General features: G+C 38.9%; 1 protein-coding gene across 2 annotated transcripts; it reads left to right on the top strand.

The window, feature by feature from the left end:
* Positions 1-734: 734 nt before the first annotated feature.
* polk (polymerase (DNA directed) kappa) lies at positions 735-12,611 on the top strand. Of its 2 annotated transcripts, none has more exons than XM_017695554.2 (15): positions 735-1,178; positions 1,769-1,960; positions 3,046-3,165; positions 3,319-3,471; positions 4,735-4,854; positions 4,986-5,136; positions 5,552-5,749; positions 5,862-5,986; positions 6,357-6,523; positions 7,395-7,427; positions 7,762-7,858; positions 8,088-8,259; positions 9,061-10,251; positions 10,666-10,705; positions 11,940-12,611. In XM_017695554.2, exons 2-15 carry the CDS (start codon positions 1,814-1,816, stop codon positions 12,040-12,042), a joined length of 2,817 nt encoding a protein of 938 aa, XP_017551043.1. In that variant the 5' UTR covers positions 735-1,178; positions 1,769-1,813; the 3' UTR covers positions 12,043-12,611. The 2 variants fall into 2 exon arrangements, with proteins under 2 accessions (XP_017551043.1, XP_017551041.1); XM_017695552.2 differs by having other exon boundaries at positions 4,735-4,866.
* Positions 12,612-13,710: the final 1,099 nt, after the last annotated feature.

The following is a 13,710-nucleotide window of genomic DNA, read 5'->3' as shown; positions in this document are numbered from 1 at the left end:
TAATGAAGTACTTTATTTATTATCATGTAGGTATAACCTGGACAATGTTAAAGAACTGAGCTCTAGATTTTTATTTTTTGTATATGCAACTGTGTCCTTGCTTGGAAATGCTTGGAAATTTAAATGTGCCATTTTACTCGCCCCAGTGAATTAGGAAGCATTTAAGAATTCCCAAAGACACTCAAGTGTTCTTAAAAACAAGGACACACAGTGTCTAGGCTGCAGCTAAGAAAAGGTTAGTCCACCACAGGACTGTCCTATGAAGGCTTCTCGTTTGTTTTATATAATACAAAATGGAACGGTCTGCTAGGGTCGCACTGTCGTGGCACCAGAAAGTAGTTGGTGCTTAAGATTTAATGGAAAAAATAACACTGACCTAAATGCTAAGCTGGCAAGCAAAATATTGATGTGAATGATTTGAATCCTGCAAGCTAAAAATGGTTAAACTCACTTCACACCATGCATTCAATTCATTTACACACTCTTATATACACAACTATATATTCTGCTGGCCTTTCAGAAAACATGCAGGATTAGTGATGACAGAAGACAGTAGGAGTCAGCAGGAGGCAGCAGCAATCAGCAGGAGGCAATAGGAATCAGCAGGAGTCAGCAGGAGGCAGTAGGAGTCAGCAGTAGGAATCAGCAGGTGTCAGCAGGTGTCAGTAGGAGGCAGTAAGAGTCCTCATCTCCTGTCCTCTTCACCACCAGCGAAGAAGTTTGAAAATGGCGGCGGTTGGAGCGCAGCTGTCAACATGCCTCGGTTCGTGACTCTGAGGCAGACTCACTGTATTTACCGCGCGCGGTCCCGCTCAGCGGCGTATTCAGTGCTAAATATTACAGCAGTGCTGTAAAAGGCCGAGCACCGAGTCTGACAGCAGGTACCGCGCTGGTAGCGAGTTAGCTGTCTTAGCGAGGCCAGGGCTGCGGGTTGGGAGGCTCGAGTCCAGCAGGTTCGGCTCGACTGTAAATCATCGGCAACAGCATTTCCTCCGATACTGCGGGCTTCGCCTTATTTCGTGGTCTTTAGACTGAAGGCCAGAGCACACGGACCAAACATTCAGCAGTTCTGTTTATGATGAACGGCCGGGAAAAGAACCGACCGACACGCCGGTGACCGAACCGTCCGGATTTCCCCAGCATGTCCGGGGGTTGTTCGTATGTGTTTGTTTCTGCAGGTACCTGTGAAAACGTTTCTTATGTCTTGAAATATATTTACGGTCATAAAAGGTCTGTTTTTCCTACTGGAGTCCATTAAATTATAAGGTGATGCTTAAAAGACCAGGTTGGGAAAAAAAAAGTCATTTTGCGTATTTATTTAAAACAGTTCATAAAACCTGAGATGTCCAGCATACAGTGGTCCTGTGGTCCGAAATCAGCTGCCAATGCAAGGCAACACAGAAGCAGTCGGTTAACCTACCTGACAATATAGTCAAACACTGTACAAGACAAGAAGATAAGAGAGCAGTTAACGTTAGTGGAACTAGACGCTGAAACCCAGAGTCTGTTTTTATAAAATAAGCATCAGATAATATCTCCCGTAGTTGAATTTCTGTGTGGCAGTTCAGTGGAAAATATATTCCAATATCAAAAAACGTATTGAGTTTGTTTTTTAAAGAAATTGTGCCGTATGAAAAGAAGAGAACGTTCTTTACTCTCCCAACCAACACCGGCACAGCACAACAGCCAAGCGCAGTTTGTTTATGTTGTTGTTTGTCTGGTCTGTGTTCTCTGGCCTTTAGACATTCTTGTTGTATGTCGTCCTCAGTTTAGGTGACTTCCTCCACCTGTAGCTTGAATTCCTGCTGAAAAGATGGAGCCCAATGCAGGCAATGGAGTGGCTGATAGCAACGAGGGTCAGAGCGTCCTGCTCTCCAGAATTGCCCTCAACGACAACAAGGCTGGTATGGAAGGCCTCGACAGGGACAAAATCAACAAGATCATCCTCGAGACATCCAAGGTTTGCTTAAAGATTTAGTTAATTGTGATTTGTTGGTTCAGTGCCCAGTGTGTCTAAAACAGAACTGCAGTGATAAACAAGAAGTCCAATGTCTGTAGCGCTTTGTGCTACTTAATATCCATATTCCAGCCCTAGTATAATCTTTGGGTATTACTGTCTTAGTCATTTGTAGTGTGTATTGTGTTCTGTAGTGAACTATAATATGTAGGTTAGTTGTTCAGTTTCCTCTGGGATTTGCACAGGAGTAATGTAGAAATTCCTGTACAGTATTGCAGCGTTTGGTTATTAGGTGTTGGTCATAGCTAATGATCATAAACGTCTTGAGCTGAATCAAATGTGTTGGAGCAAGAAGGAAAACACAGCTCTTGTGTTTGATGTGACTTAAGACTGTAGTTAGGACACCGCTACAGAGCTTTTTATTTTCATGCCAAGGTTTGTTACCTGATAGCACCAGGCCTTTTGAGACAAGCAGTCGACCCACAGTGGCATTTTTGTAATCCCCATAATCTCCATTAAGGCTGGGCGTTAGTTTGAAATACAAGGAAACCCTACCAGAGAAAATGTTTTTGCTCAGAGGTTTCTAAATCAGTCCTCAGAGACCCACAGCCAGTTCACATTTTCAGTTCATGCTGATTACCTGGCTCAGGTGCGTTAGGGACTTGAATAGAGCGAAAATGAGGGCTGGGTTGGGACTCTCTTGACTAGCTGCATCTTTACTTCTTCAGTAACATTTCCAATGGCTCAAGTGATGAATGTGGGCACACCCAGAATAGCATATGGTGTACTTTCTTTGGCAGAATGTCTGGTTTGTGTTTGTTATTAACATGTGAAATTCACACTTTGTCTCCCTGGAGATCATGAGAAATACAAAAATAGTATTTATTGTGGGATACCAAATCATGTCTCTGCGTAACGATGAGAAATAAAATGTCTTTATTTTTCAATGACATCAAAACTAAAAGGGAAATTTAGACATTCTGCAAGATAAAGTGAATGAAGTAAATATGTGCAGTGATATGTTAATTAGCTGGTGTTTTGCACTAGCCTCATAAATGTGGAAGTCTAATCTTTTATCTGCTTTGCAGGGCTCCAGATTCTATGAAAATGAGCTGAAAAAGGAGCATCAGGTGAACCAGCGCATTGAGAAGATGTTGCGATATAAAGCTAAGGTCACAGAACAGCAGATACAGAAAGCACAAGGGGAGGTAATTCACTTTTTTTCATTGCATTCTGCATTTGAGAAAGCTTGAGTAAGTTTAGGGTTCATCTGATGGATGGACGAATTTGTCCTTTTCTATTATTTCTTTATGTAATAAGGGTAGGTATGTATTACAGTATGTCATATTTCTGTTCTGTAGGTGGAGAAGCTGACCGCGGAGCTGGAAAGGGGCCGTGAGCTGGGTCGAGTGATGGTGCATGTGGACATGGATGCATTTTACGCTGCTGTGGAGATGAGAGACTGTCCAGAACTGAAGGAAAAACCCATGGCTGTGGGGTCAATGAGTATGCTGGTAAGGATACTTGGTCAGTTAGATCTTGTCTGAGTAAGGTCATTTTCGTGGAGCATGGTCGTCCCTACTGTTCCCCACAGATTTGAACTATACTGTAGCAATACAGACCCTACAGTGTTTGTACGATAGTCTGTTCTTACAAGTACACGCATTCTTTATTTATTTGTTTGTAAGGGGCCTGAGTGATTTTTTTCTTTTTTCCCTGTGAAACTATACTGTCGTGCAGATATATATAAACACGGATGGTCTGACCAGCTGCCTGCCCCTGTTTAATCTGGCATTTTTGTCAGTGCTGTAAAAGGTGATGATTTTGATTCTGAGCCTTTGTTTCTCCAGTAGGTTACAGTACTAAAATAATAACATTACCAAAATATACTTCTTTTAAGGTTTAAACTTAATGACTACAAAGCACTGAATTTGCCCCTAACAGGGTACCTGGGCTACAAGTCTCTTCTTCTGTTCATGCAGCTTCTTTTTAAGATATTTCTCACTACTCATCTCTTAAGTAAATATTAGGTGAATAGGTCGTGTTACTGGAACTTGGGCAAAATTACATTGGCTGTCCTTTGCCTTATCGAGTCATTTCAGCCACTTGTGTACAGTGTCATCGTAACAAACTTGTATCTAGTATACTTGGGTATGCCACTGTGAACCAAACAGTAGTAAAACATCTTCCAGCTTTTGGCATGTGTGACTGGTGGCCGTGTTTGCTTGCAAGCTCTTTGCGTAACCCTAAAGGTATGATGATTCACACAACATGTATTCAGGAATCTTACTGTGAAGTGCAAAGTTACTACTACTAGGGCTACAGTTAACCATTATTTCTGTCATTTAACCTATCGACTTTTAAAATGATTTTTAAATTGAACTAGCAGAAGACAGGTCATTTCCTTTGAAGTGTTCCTTCAATGTATGCTTTAAAATGCCATTGCAAGCTGTCGGAGTGATCATGAGGATCATATGAACATTTTAGTGCATTATAAACCGCATTATGCTGTTTTAAGTCAGTGTTTTCACAATCGAGTTTATGAACTTTGCTCACTGATCATTGTACTAACTGCCAGTGGTAGACAGATTGTTAACTGATTGTGATAAACAATGGGCTATTTAATACATAAAAACAGCTTGGGCTAGGTTTTAGGAACTGGTATATGTTGACAATGGCATGGTTCTCATTTTTGCAGGCATTCAGTTTTTTTGCCCTGCATCTATTTTTAAGTACATGTATTATATGTATCAGTGTAACATGTTTTACTTTTTTAGTCCACTTCCAATTACCATGCCAGGAGGTATGGTGTTCGTGCTGCTATGCCGGGCTTCATTGCAAAGAAACTCTGCCCAAACTTGGTCATCGTTCCACTCAACTTTGACAAATACAGAGCAGTGAGTGAGCAGGTGATGGTCAGATGTCTCCATTCTTTAACTTACTGAGCTCAGAATAATGCCCCTACACCTAGTTACTGTCATGGACAACTTATTGTGAATTTTAACATATTTATATGTGTTTGTTTTAGGTTCGAGAGATATTTGCAGATTATGATCCTCAGTTTCTGCCGATGAGTTTAGATGAAGCTTATCTGGACATCACTGACCATCTGGAGCAGCGGCAACACTGGCCTGAGTCTATGAGAACATATCACATCAGTGGAACGAAGACTGAAGGAGGTATTGTGTACTGTTAAGATTAGATATCACTGTAGCTCTTTGCACAGCTCCTTTAATGGACAGTTTGAAATATGAAATTTCCAGTCATTACTTTTGAATAAAATAACTTACTAAGCTCATGTGTATTTAATGTAATTATCAGAATCAAATCTGGGATTGAAACGTGGGCACACACATTTTAAGGAGATTTTAAAGGGATAATAAATAATATTAAAATGATGCTTTTAAGTAAATACAGTTCCTTGTCCTTCAGAAAGTGCTAGGCAAGCTAGACAGGGAAATCAATTGTAACAGATTTAGCTACTTAACATGCACATACTCATAAAGCATTAAATAATTTGTAAATACAGTGCTGTTTAAATAAAATTTAAACAGAGCTGTGAGTTACATGGTGTCCCCCTTGTTTCTGTTAAAGACATAGATAAAACAAGTACAGAGGTTGGAGCAGAGACAGATACTCTTTCCCCTGTACTGTTTGAGGACAGCCCAAGTGCTTCGCCTACATTCCCAGGTGTTGATGGAAAGGTGGAGGTGTTTGGGACGAATTCTGAAGAGGCTGTGAGAGAAATGCGCTTCCGTATTGAGCAAAAAACCTCTCTGACAGCAAGTGCAGGTGACTCCAAAAATATGCTTTTAGTTTATTTGTAATCTTAAACAGCATTTATATCCTTTATAAAAAGATTAATGATTGATGTCTTTTTGTCATTTGTTTCGCTCTGCTTTAGGTATTGCTCCAAACATGATGCTTGCGAAGGTATGCAGCGATAAGAACAAGCCTAACGGACAGTACAGAATTCCTAATGAGAGACAGGCTGTGATGGACTTCATCCAGGATCTGCCTGTTCGGAAGGTTCATGTCTACTCCATTTTGATCTCTAATAATAGATTTCCGAAGTGGTGACGTTGTTCTGTAGCCGGTGTCCTGACCGCATTAGGAGCTCCAGATCTAATCTGGTTGTCTATATGAGAAAATGAATATTGTTTTTGAAAAAAGCTGTTTGCACCTGAAGTAAACACAAATGTTTCAAATCTGATATATTTTGACACACGTTGTTGCCTGATCCTCTAAAATATGAGACTGTTAAGAAGCTGTGACAATTGCTATATGCAAACTACCACTACTGATTACTGAAATGACATCATAAGACAATAAAATGACACATAAGTTTAACAGTTACAAGATAGTGGCTGCTGAAATGCTAAAGAAGTTTGTATTGCAGGTGTCTGGGATTGGTAAAGTGACTGAAAAGATGCTGGCTGCTTTAGACATTATCAGTTGTGCTCAACTTGGACAGCAGATGGCAATCCTCTCATTGCTCTTTTCTGAAACATCCTGGCACCATTTCCTCCAAATCTCACTTGGGCTTGGATCTACACATATAGAGAGGTGTGTAGCACTAGCCTATTTGATCTGTTTGAACTAAGCCACATTATTTATTTTAATTAATATTAATAAATATTATGTATTTTGTTGTTTTTATTTTACCATGTTTTTCATTCAAATGTGACCACATTGGTTTTGTTTTTTCTTTTTTTCATAATTTTTCATATTCAGCAGTTGTACGTTACATTAGAATTAGTTTGTACGAATGTATGAATAGATTTTGAAAATTAATAGCCAAATCTTTGCTTGAGTAGTGTGTGTGTGTGTGTAAGTCATAATGAAATCCAGGCCAACTAGTTATAAGATTTGAATATGCCTGAACTGTGTTTGCCAGTCGTATACAACAACAGTCAATAAATCCTTAAGGGAAAGCACTTGTGAGGATCTGTGGTCGCTTGCATAACAGTTTAAGTAAAGGTTGGAATTACATGATCTCCTTTACCTTAAAGGAGCTTCATAAAATCTTTTCAGGCAAACATTTAAATAGAACAGGGGTGTCCAATCTGATCCGCAAAGGGCAGGTGTGGCTGCATGTTTTCACTCCAAACAAGCTGAAGCGCACCTGATTCCACTAGTTTAATCACTTCTTTTAAGGCTTCAAATGTTTGATCAAGTGATCTCCTGCTTTGTTGGAATGAAAACCTGCAGCCAGACTGGCCCTTTGGGGATCAGATTGGGCACCCCTGAAGTAGAAAGTAGAAGAAGAAATCTGTAATTGTAAGTTGAGTTTTAAACTTTAAGTTTATTTTTACAGATGCAAAATCTGCGTGCACATGTATGGCTTTAAATTTTTCACTTAAGCGTGTAACTTTATGTAAGCTACCAGCTGCCCAAACTTTATATCGTAACTTTCAGCCTCTGTTTTTACTTGCAGAGATGCTGAGAGAAAAAGCATGAGCACAGAAAGGTAATTTCTTCCTTCACAATCTATGCTCAGTTGTGAATCTCACTTTGTACTCTCCACTTATTTTATATTTTTGTCAGCAGTTCTTGTTCAGTTCCTCAATTTCCTTATCTTTTAACACTGCCTGAAAGAGGCATTACATGCCAGAGCGCTTGAAAAGAGGATGTTAACAGCACTTGTAAATAATCCTGGATCAGCTGCATTAAATGGTCATGAATTGACCATCTGTCTTCATGTCCCATGTTTGAGATCTGAAGACAAAATGGAAATGCATTGACTCCAAGATCTTTTATGGGTGATTTGACACAGAATGACCCACGATCATCTTTCCTGTCAGGACATTTGGGGAGATGAGTGACTCAGAGGAGCAGTATTCTCTGTGCCGGGAGCTCTGTCACGACTTGGCCAAGGACCTGCAGAAAGAAGGCCTTAAGGTACAGCTTTTGAATGCAGAAACGTAAGGGGTGTATTGAGCTTGGTAGAGAGCTTTTTTTCCCTTTTCTGTCTTGTTACTAATTTTTATGTCTTGCCTGTGAAGCTATTTGCCAGAGGCTACAATGGCTGTAATGTGATATTTTAGCTTAACTGTCAGTGTGACACAGTGTCTGTGTCACTACACAGAAATAGAATTAACACATTTTCATTATGCAATTTCACATATAGGGCAAAACCATTACCTTGAAATTGAAGAATGTGAACTTTGAGGTGAAGACCAAAGCGTTCACATTGCAGTGTGCTATCTGCACTGAAGAGGAGATTTTTGCTGCTGCCAAGGACCTTCTGAAGGCTGAGATTGATAATGTCAGCCCTCAGCCGCTGAGGCTGAGACTAATGGGTATGCATCTTTTTCACTGACATCTTTTTGATTATTTCTGTGGTGATGAACCAACTTAGGATGGATAAAATCTCTCCTGTGCATCAGGACCTTAGAGTGGAAGTCATGGTTTTGTGATTACCTGCTTTTATTTACTCACCAAGACCTGTAATTCTTCTTTGTATGCCCATTAAAAGCTCTTCACACTTCATGTAATTCCATCAGATTTACCAAAGTAATTTGCCTGAGTCCTTTACAGGCAGGATTCTATTTTTTCCTGTCATTAGGCTCAGTAATAACTCTAGTAATTAACTTCAATGAGATGGTTATTAGCACAATTGAAGGCATTTTTCTGCATCAGTAGACAATCCTGATAACTCTATTAGTCACTGTGATAAAACTCTTTTGAAGGTCTAACTGCCACTTCATTATTAACCTGAAGTCTAGAAGTGTGGTATTGTGAGGATTTTAGGCAGTTGTAATGCTTCTTCTATGTCCCCTACATACAAGTTATAGAATTGTCTTTACAGTAAGTCAAGGTGGCAGTATTTAAGCAGGTTTAAATGCTGGGGAATATTTACATCACTCATTTGAACTAATAAAGTGTCTTAAAGGAATAAATGGGGGGGAGGGGTAGTTTGTAAATACAGACCATGTTGTCTAAAAAGGCTACCTTTGGCATTCGGCTACATGGCTTTAAGTTTGTGCGAAGTACAGTTGCCTATCATCACTACTACCACTAGATGATGTTTCAGTTGATTATATATTTGTTAAATTGTAAAATGTTTTGTCTTTGATACATTTGGTCTTGTTTTTTGATAGGTGTTCGGGTCTCAAGTTTCATCAGTACTGATACCAAACGGCCCCAGCAGAAGAGCATAGTGGGTTTTCTGAAGATAGCATCAGATTCCAGCAGTTCAACACAACCACCCAGAGTTTTGTTCAGACCTGAAGAGGGCAGCGTGTCTGACTCTAGTGTCAGTTCTCTGAAGCAACAATCTGAGACCAGAAGTCCCTCAATTGTAGGAGAAATACCCAGGCTTGTCATTAAGTTGGGGAACGAATCTGAGGGTACTAAGAGACCCCAGCAGCAGACCTTTTTCCAAAGGGCCCTTTCAAGAAGGTTGCAACAGGAGTCTGAGCAAGAAACCTCTTTGTCTTCAAATAGACCATTTACAGCCACCGACTCAACAGTATCCCATGCATGCTCATCAAGAACATGTGCAGAAATTGACAAAACGGTAGTTAAAACTGACACAAGCTTGTCTGCTACAAATACAGCATCACACATAACTGAATGCTTAAACATGCAGACATTAGTGAGAGCACAGTCTTCAGATATGCCACAGTGCTTCACCTGTCCTGTGTGCTTCAATGAAATGAAAACTACAGACCTCAGAGTGTTCAACCAACACATAGACGAGTGCCTTAAGGGCAGTGCAGTGGACGATGGGAGCAGATTCATGGATGTAGGTCAGGATGTGTGTGAAGAAGAGAAACAATTGGACAAGTGGGATCATGTGGAAAAAGATCAGCCAGTGTCTTATGCTAAAGCTATAGCTTCAAGTTCTGGAACCAGTATGTCATTGGATAGTTTAAATAGAAGCATGTTAACAATAGCAGATGAATGGCATTGCACCTCAAATGCAGTAGCAACCAAACCAGTGTTTGAAGATGGTGCAGATTCTGATTTTATGACACCGTTTTTTAAACGCTTTACAAACATGAACAAAAGACGTTCACTTGTGCATGATGAAGCCATATCAGTGACTGATTCTGGATCTAAAGCCTTAAAACAGACTTTTAGTCATGATGCAGTTATAATGAAGGATGCGAATGTGAAAATCTCCACTTTGACATGTCCAGTATGCAACCAAGCTCAGGATACAGATGACCTCACTCTCTTCAACCGCCATGTGGACATGTGCCTTAACCAGGAAATGTTGCTGGAGTTCAGAGAAGCCGGTCCCCCATGTGGTCAGTCAGTTACAGTATTGCTGGGGAAAGCCAAAGGTCAGTGTTTTTGAAAAAGTATGTGTATATATATATGTATGTATATAATATAATTTTTTTTCTTTTCTTTTTTTCTTATATAGGAGTATTTGCACTTTTTTGACTACAACAGACAGTAATTTGGGCATCTTTCCCTGTACTTTGACAAGATTTTAACTGTTTTAGTTTTAAATTTGCATTGCGTAGTCATGTATTTCAAATGTTAAACCATTGCAGTGATTTCTCTTTTCAGTAGGTTTTCAGTTCTGTTCTGAATACAGGAGAACATGTTGAAATTATTCCCCACAGTAATCAGTGCTACCATGCAGATAAAACAGATAAATTTGGTTGAAAAATGCTGCCAAGCTCATTTAGATTGCTGTTGTCGACTTTTTTGCTATAACTAGATGTTTTTGTGCATTTTGCATTTTGCAGATCATGAGAGAGCTTCTAATACAAGAGGGAAAAGCAAAAGGTCAGATTCTTTTAATGAAGTCATGTGCAAACTCTGAATATAGGTTTCTGCAACTGTGGGCAATTTTGACTGTTCAGACCTCAACAGAAATTCATTTTAAGTCCAAATAATGGTTTATACCAAAATGCATAAAATGTTCTTTACACCACTTTTAATTCATAAAGAAACTGTGTTTGAAATACTCTTAAGCTGTGTGGAGCGATAAAAAGATTTATGCTGTCTTTGAGTAAAAATGACCATTAGCATGCCCTTTAAGATTTAACATTAACTGTAGCAGATAATGCAGAGAATGTCTGACGTTTATCAATTTAACTTTAGTTTAAATTAATTGAGCCAAGACATTATAACCACCAGTCTAATATGCTGTTGGTTTTCTTGCTGCCAAAATGGCTTTGACCCACCAAAGCATAGAATCTACAAGACCTTTGAACAGATCTTTCAGATCCTGTGAGTTGCAGGAGGGCGAGCCACTGCAGATTGGATTTGCTGTTGTTTGCACTCTGGTGCTTGATTTAGAGGCCAGGGCAACACCTCAAATTCTTTGCCATGTTGAGAGAGAGAAAGAGGATGTAAATGTCATTATGACACTTTTACACAGTAAAATTACCTGTAAATCTTGAGTCAACACATTTAAATACACTCACCGGCCACTTTATTAGGTACATCTTGCTAGTAAAAGGTTGAACCCCATTTTGCCTTCAGAACTGCCTTTATTCTTCATGGCATCCTTTAACAAGATGTTGGAAACATTGTCGCTCACTGGATATTTTCTCTTTTTCGGACCGTTCTCTGTAAACCCTGGAGATGGTTGTGCATGGAAAAACCCAGTAGATCAACAGTTTCTGAAATACTCAGACCAGCCCGTCTGGCACCAACAAACATGCCACATTCAAAGTCACTTAAATCACCTGTCTTCCTCATTCTGAGGCTCGGTCTGCACTTCAGCAAGTTGTCTTGACCACCTCTACATGCCTAAATGCATTGAGTTGCGGCCATGTGATTGGCTGATTAGCTATTTGTGTTAACAAGCAATTGAACAGGTGTGCCTAATAAAGTGGCCGGTGAGTGTTTGTCTCTCTCTTTCTCTATATGAAATGGTCCAAGAATCATTAAGTATTTCTATTCTAAAAATTGTAACGTAAATAAATTAAAAATCCATGATGGACTATTTGTTTTGTGATGCATGCAAAACTAGTACTAAGAGTTATGCTTTTATGTTCCTGTTTATCTATAGGAGAGGATCATCACCAAATCCTCCTTCAAAGAAATCCAAAGCCATTAGCACAAGTCACACCATTGACAAATTCTTCAAGGGAAACGGCAACCGGACATTCTAACAGGATTTATATGATACAAGTCCATACCAAGCAGCAGAACAGTCAATGAAGCAATGTGTGTTAGAGAAAGACTTTGGATCTACTGTTGAATTTCTATTTTTGAGTACAAGAATTTTAGCGAATGCACTTTTAAAATAATATGGATATGCTACGTGGATGTGTGTATCTAATTAAGACAAAAGGAAAAGGCATTTTTGCACTGTGTATGTAATTGAAGCTAAACAGCCTGGTAAGATGATATTTTTCTTAACATTTTTATTCTTATGCTGGAAGATAATATAATAATACTTTCTTACTATTTTGTGTTGCTGAAATTATAGACAGAAAGCACTTTACAGACCTTGCACAATATTATCTAAACCCTAATGAGAAATAAATATTCAATTTATTGGTGTTCACAGACCAGCAGCCTGGGAAAAGACGTCCTGAATCTTGCAAGCTTTTGCTTTTGTTTTGCTTCATTGATTCCATCTGGCATTCCTCCTGTAGCAACACTTTCTCCAGCCTTTTTATAAGCCATATCGTTCAGTGTATACTGGTAAAATAAATAAATAAATAATTTAGAAAAATCAAGAACGAAGGGTGGCTATCAGTTCTAGCTGAACTAGAAGCAGTAATTATGTATTATAAAAGTTATTTAAAGTTTGACGTATTTTCTTAGTATAGTTATTTCTCTTTTTTTGACTACAGCCTTGAAGTTGTTGATTTAGCTAACTCTTGGTTGAAATCTGATTCTAGATTAAATTTATTCTGTGCATCAGGTGGTGACACCTTATAAACAAATGGTGAGTTACTAGAACCATGGCAGACTGAAAATGACTGAAGATCAGGGGACCTTTTAGCCGTTATAAAAGTGAAAAACTAGGTCTTATCATTTTCAGCATTTAAGAAAACATCTATTCAACAATTCCAAAAATATGTCAACCTATTTCAGAAGCAATATAACATGGTTGAAATAAGACGGTTGACTTTTTTTTAGCATAGAATTAGCAAATACACAAAATGTGTAGCATCCATGAAAGAATAATTGACGCCATCTCTCCCCTCATCGCTCAGCTTAGTGCTAGTCAATGCAGGCATCTGTATGCTGCTGTAACAGAAATGGCAGTTATTGTTCTCCAAGTGTGCTGAGCTGTTGAATGATGATGTGCTAGCAGCAGTGTGAGAAGAAGGGGTTTTGCTTCCCGTGTCTCAGAGGAATCATGTTAGTCTTCACCCTTCCAGTTTGGTAGCATCATGTGATAGTGGAGTCCTAGCTAACAGTTGGAATTAGACATGACTAAACTAGGGAGAACTATGGGGGGAATGGAAAAAGGAAGGACTATAAAGATTGAAGAATACAATAACATTCTTTCTTCCATGATCTTCAGGAAATTGCATAGTGTAGATTCCTCTGACACATGTGGCATAATGTACATATTTCAGAGAAGTGAATGTAGGGGTGGGCAGTATGAATATTTTATTGTTGACAAGATAAATTATCACAATACGCTTTTATTGTGGACATTGTCGGTATGTAAAAATTTTCATTACATAGTATAATTTAGTCTGTTTAATTAGATTTTGTGCAATGCAATTTGTAAAGCATTGAATAAGTCATTTTTGTTGGAGGATTATTATTAATAATAAAGTATTTTTATATGTGGCACCACAGGTTCTATTTTATCT

This window comes from Pygocentrus nattereri, chromosome 20 (genome assembly GCF_015220715.1).
Source record: "Pygocentrus nattereri isolate fPygNat1 chromosome 20, fPygNat1.pri, whole genome shotgun sequence".
Taxonomy (NCBI): domain Eukaryota; kingdom Metazoa; phylum Chordata; class Actinopteri; order Characiformes; family Serrasalmidae; genus Pygocentrus; species Pygocentrus nattereri.
The sequence above is the reverse complement of the archived record's forward strand: the minus strand, read 5'-3'. Positions and strand labels throughout refer to the sequence as shown.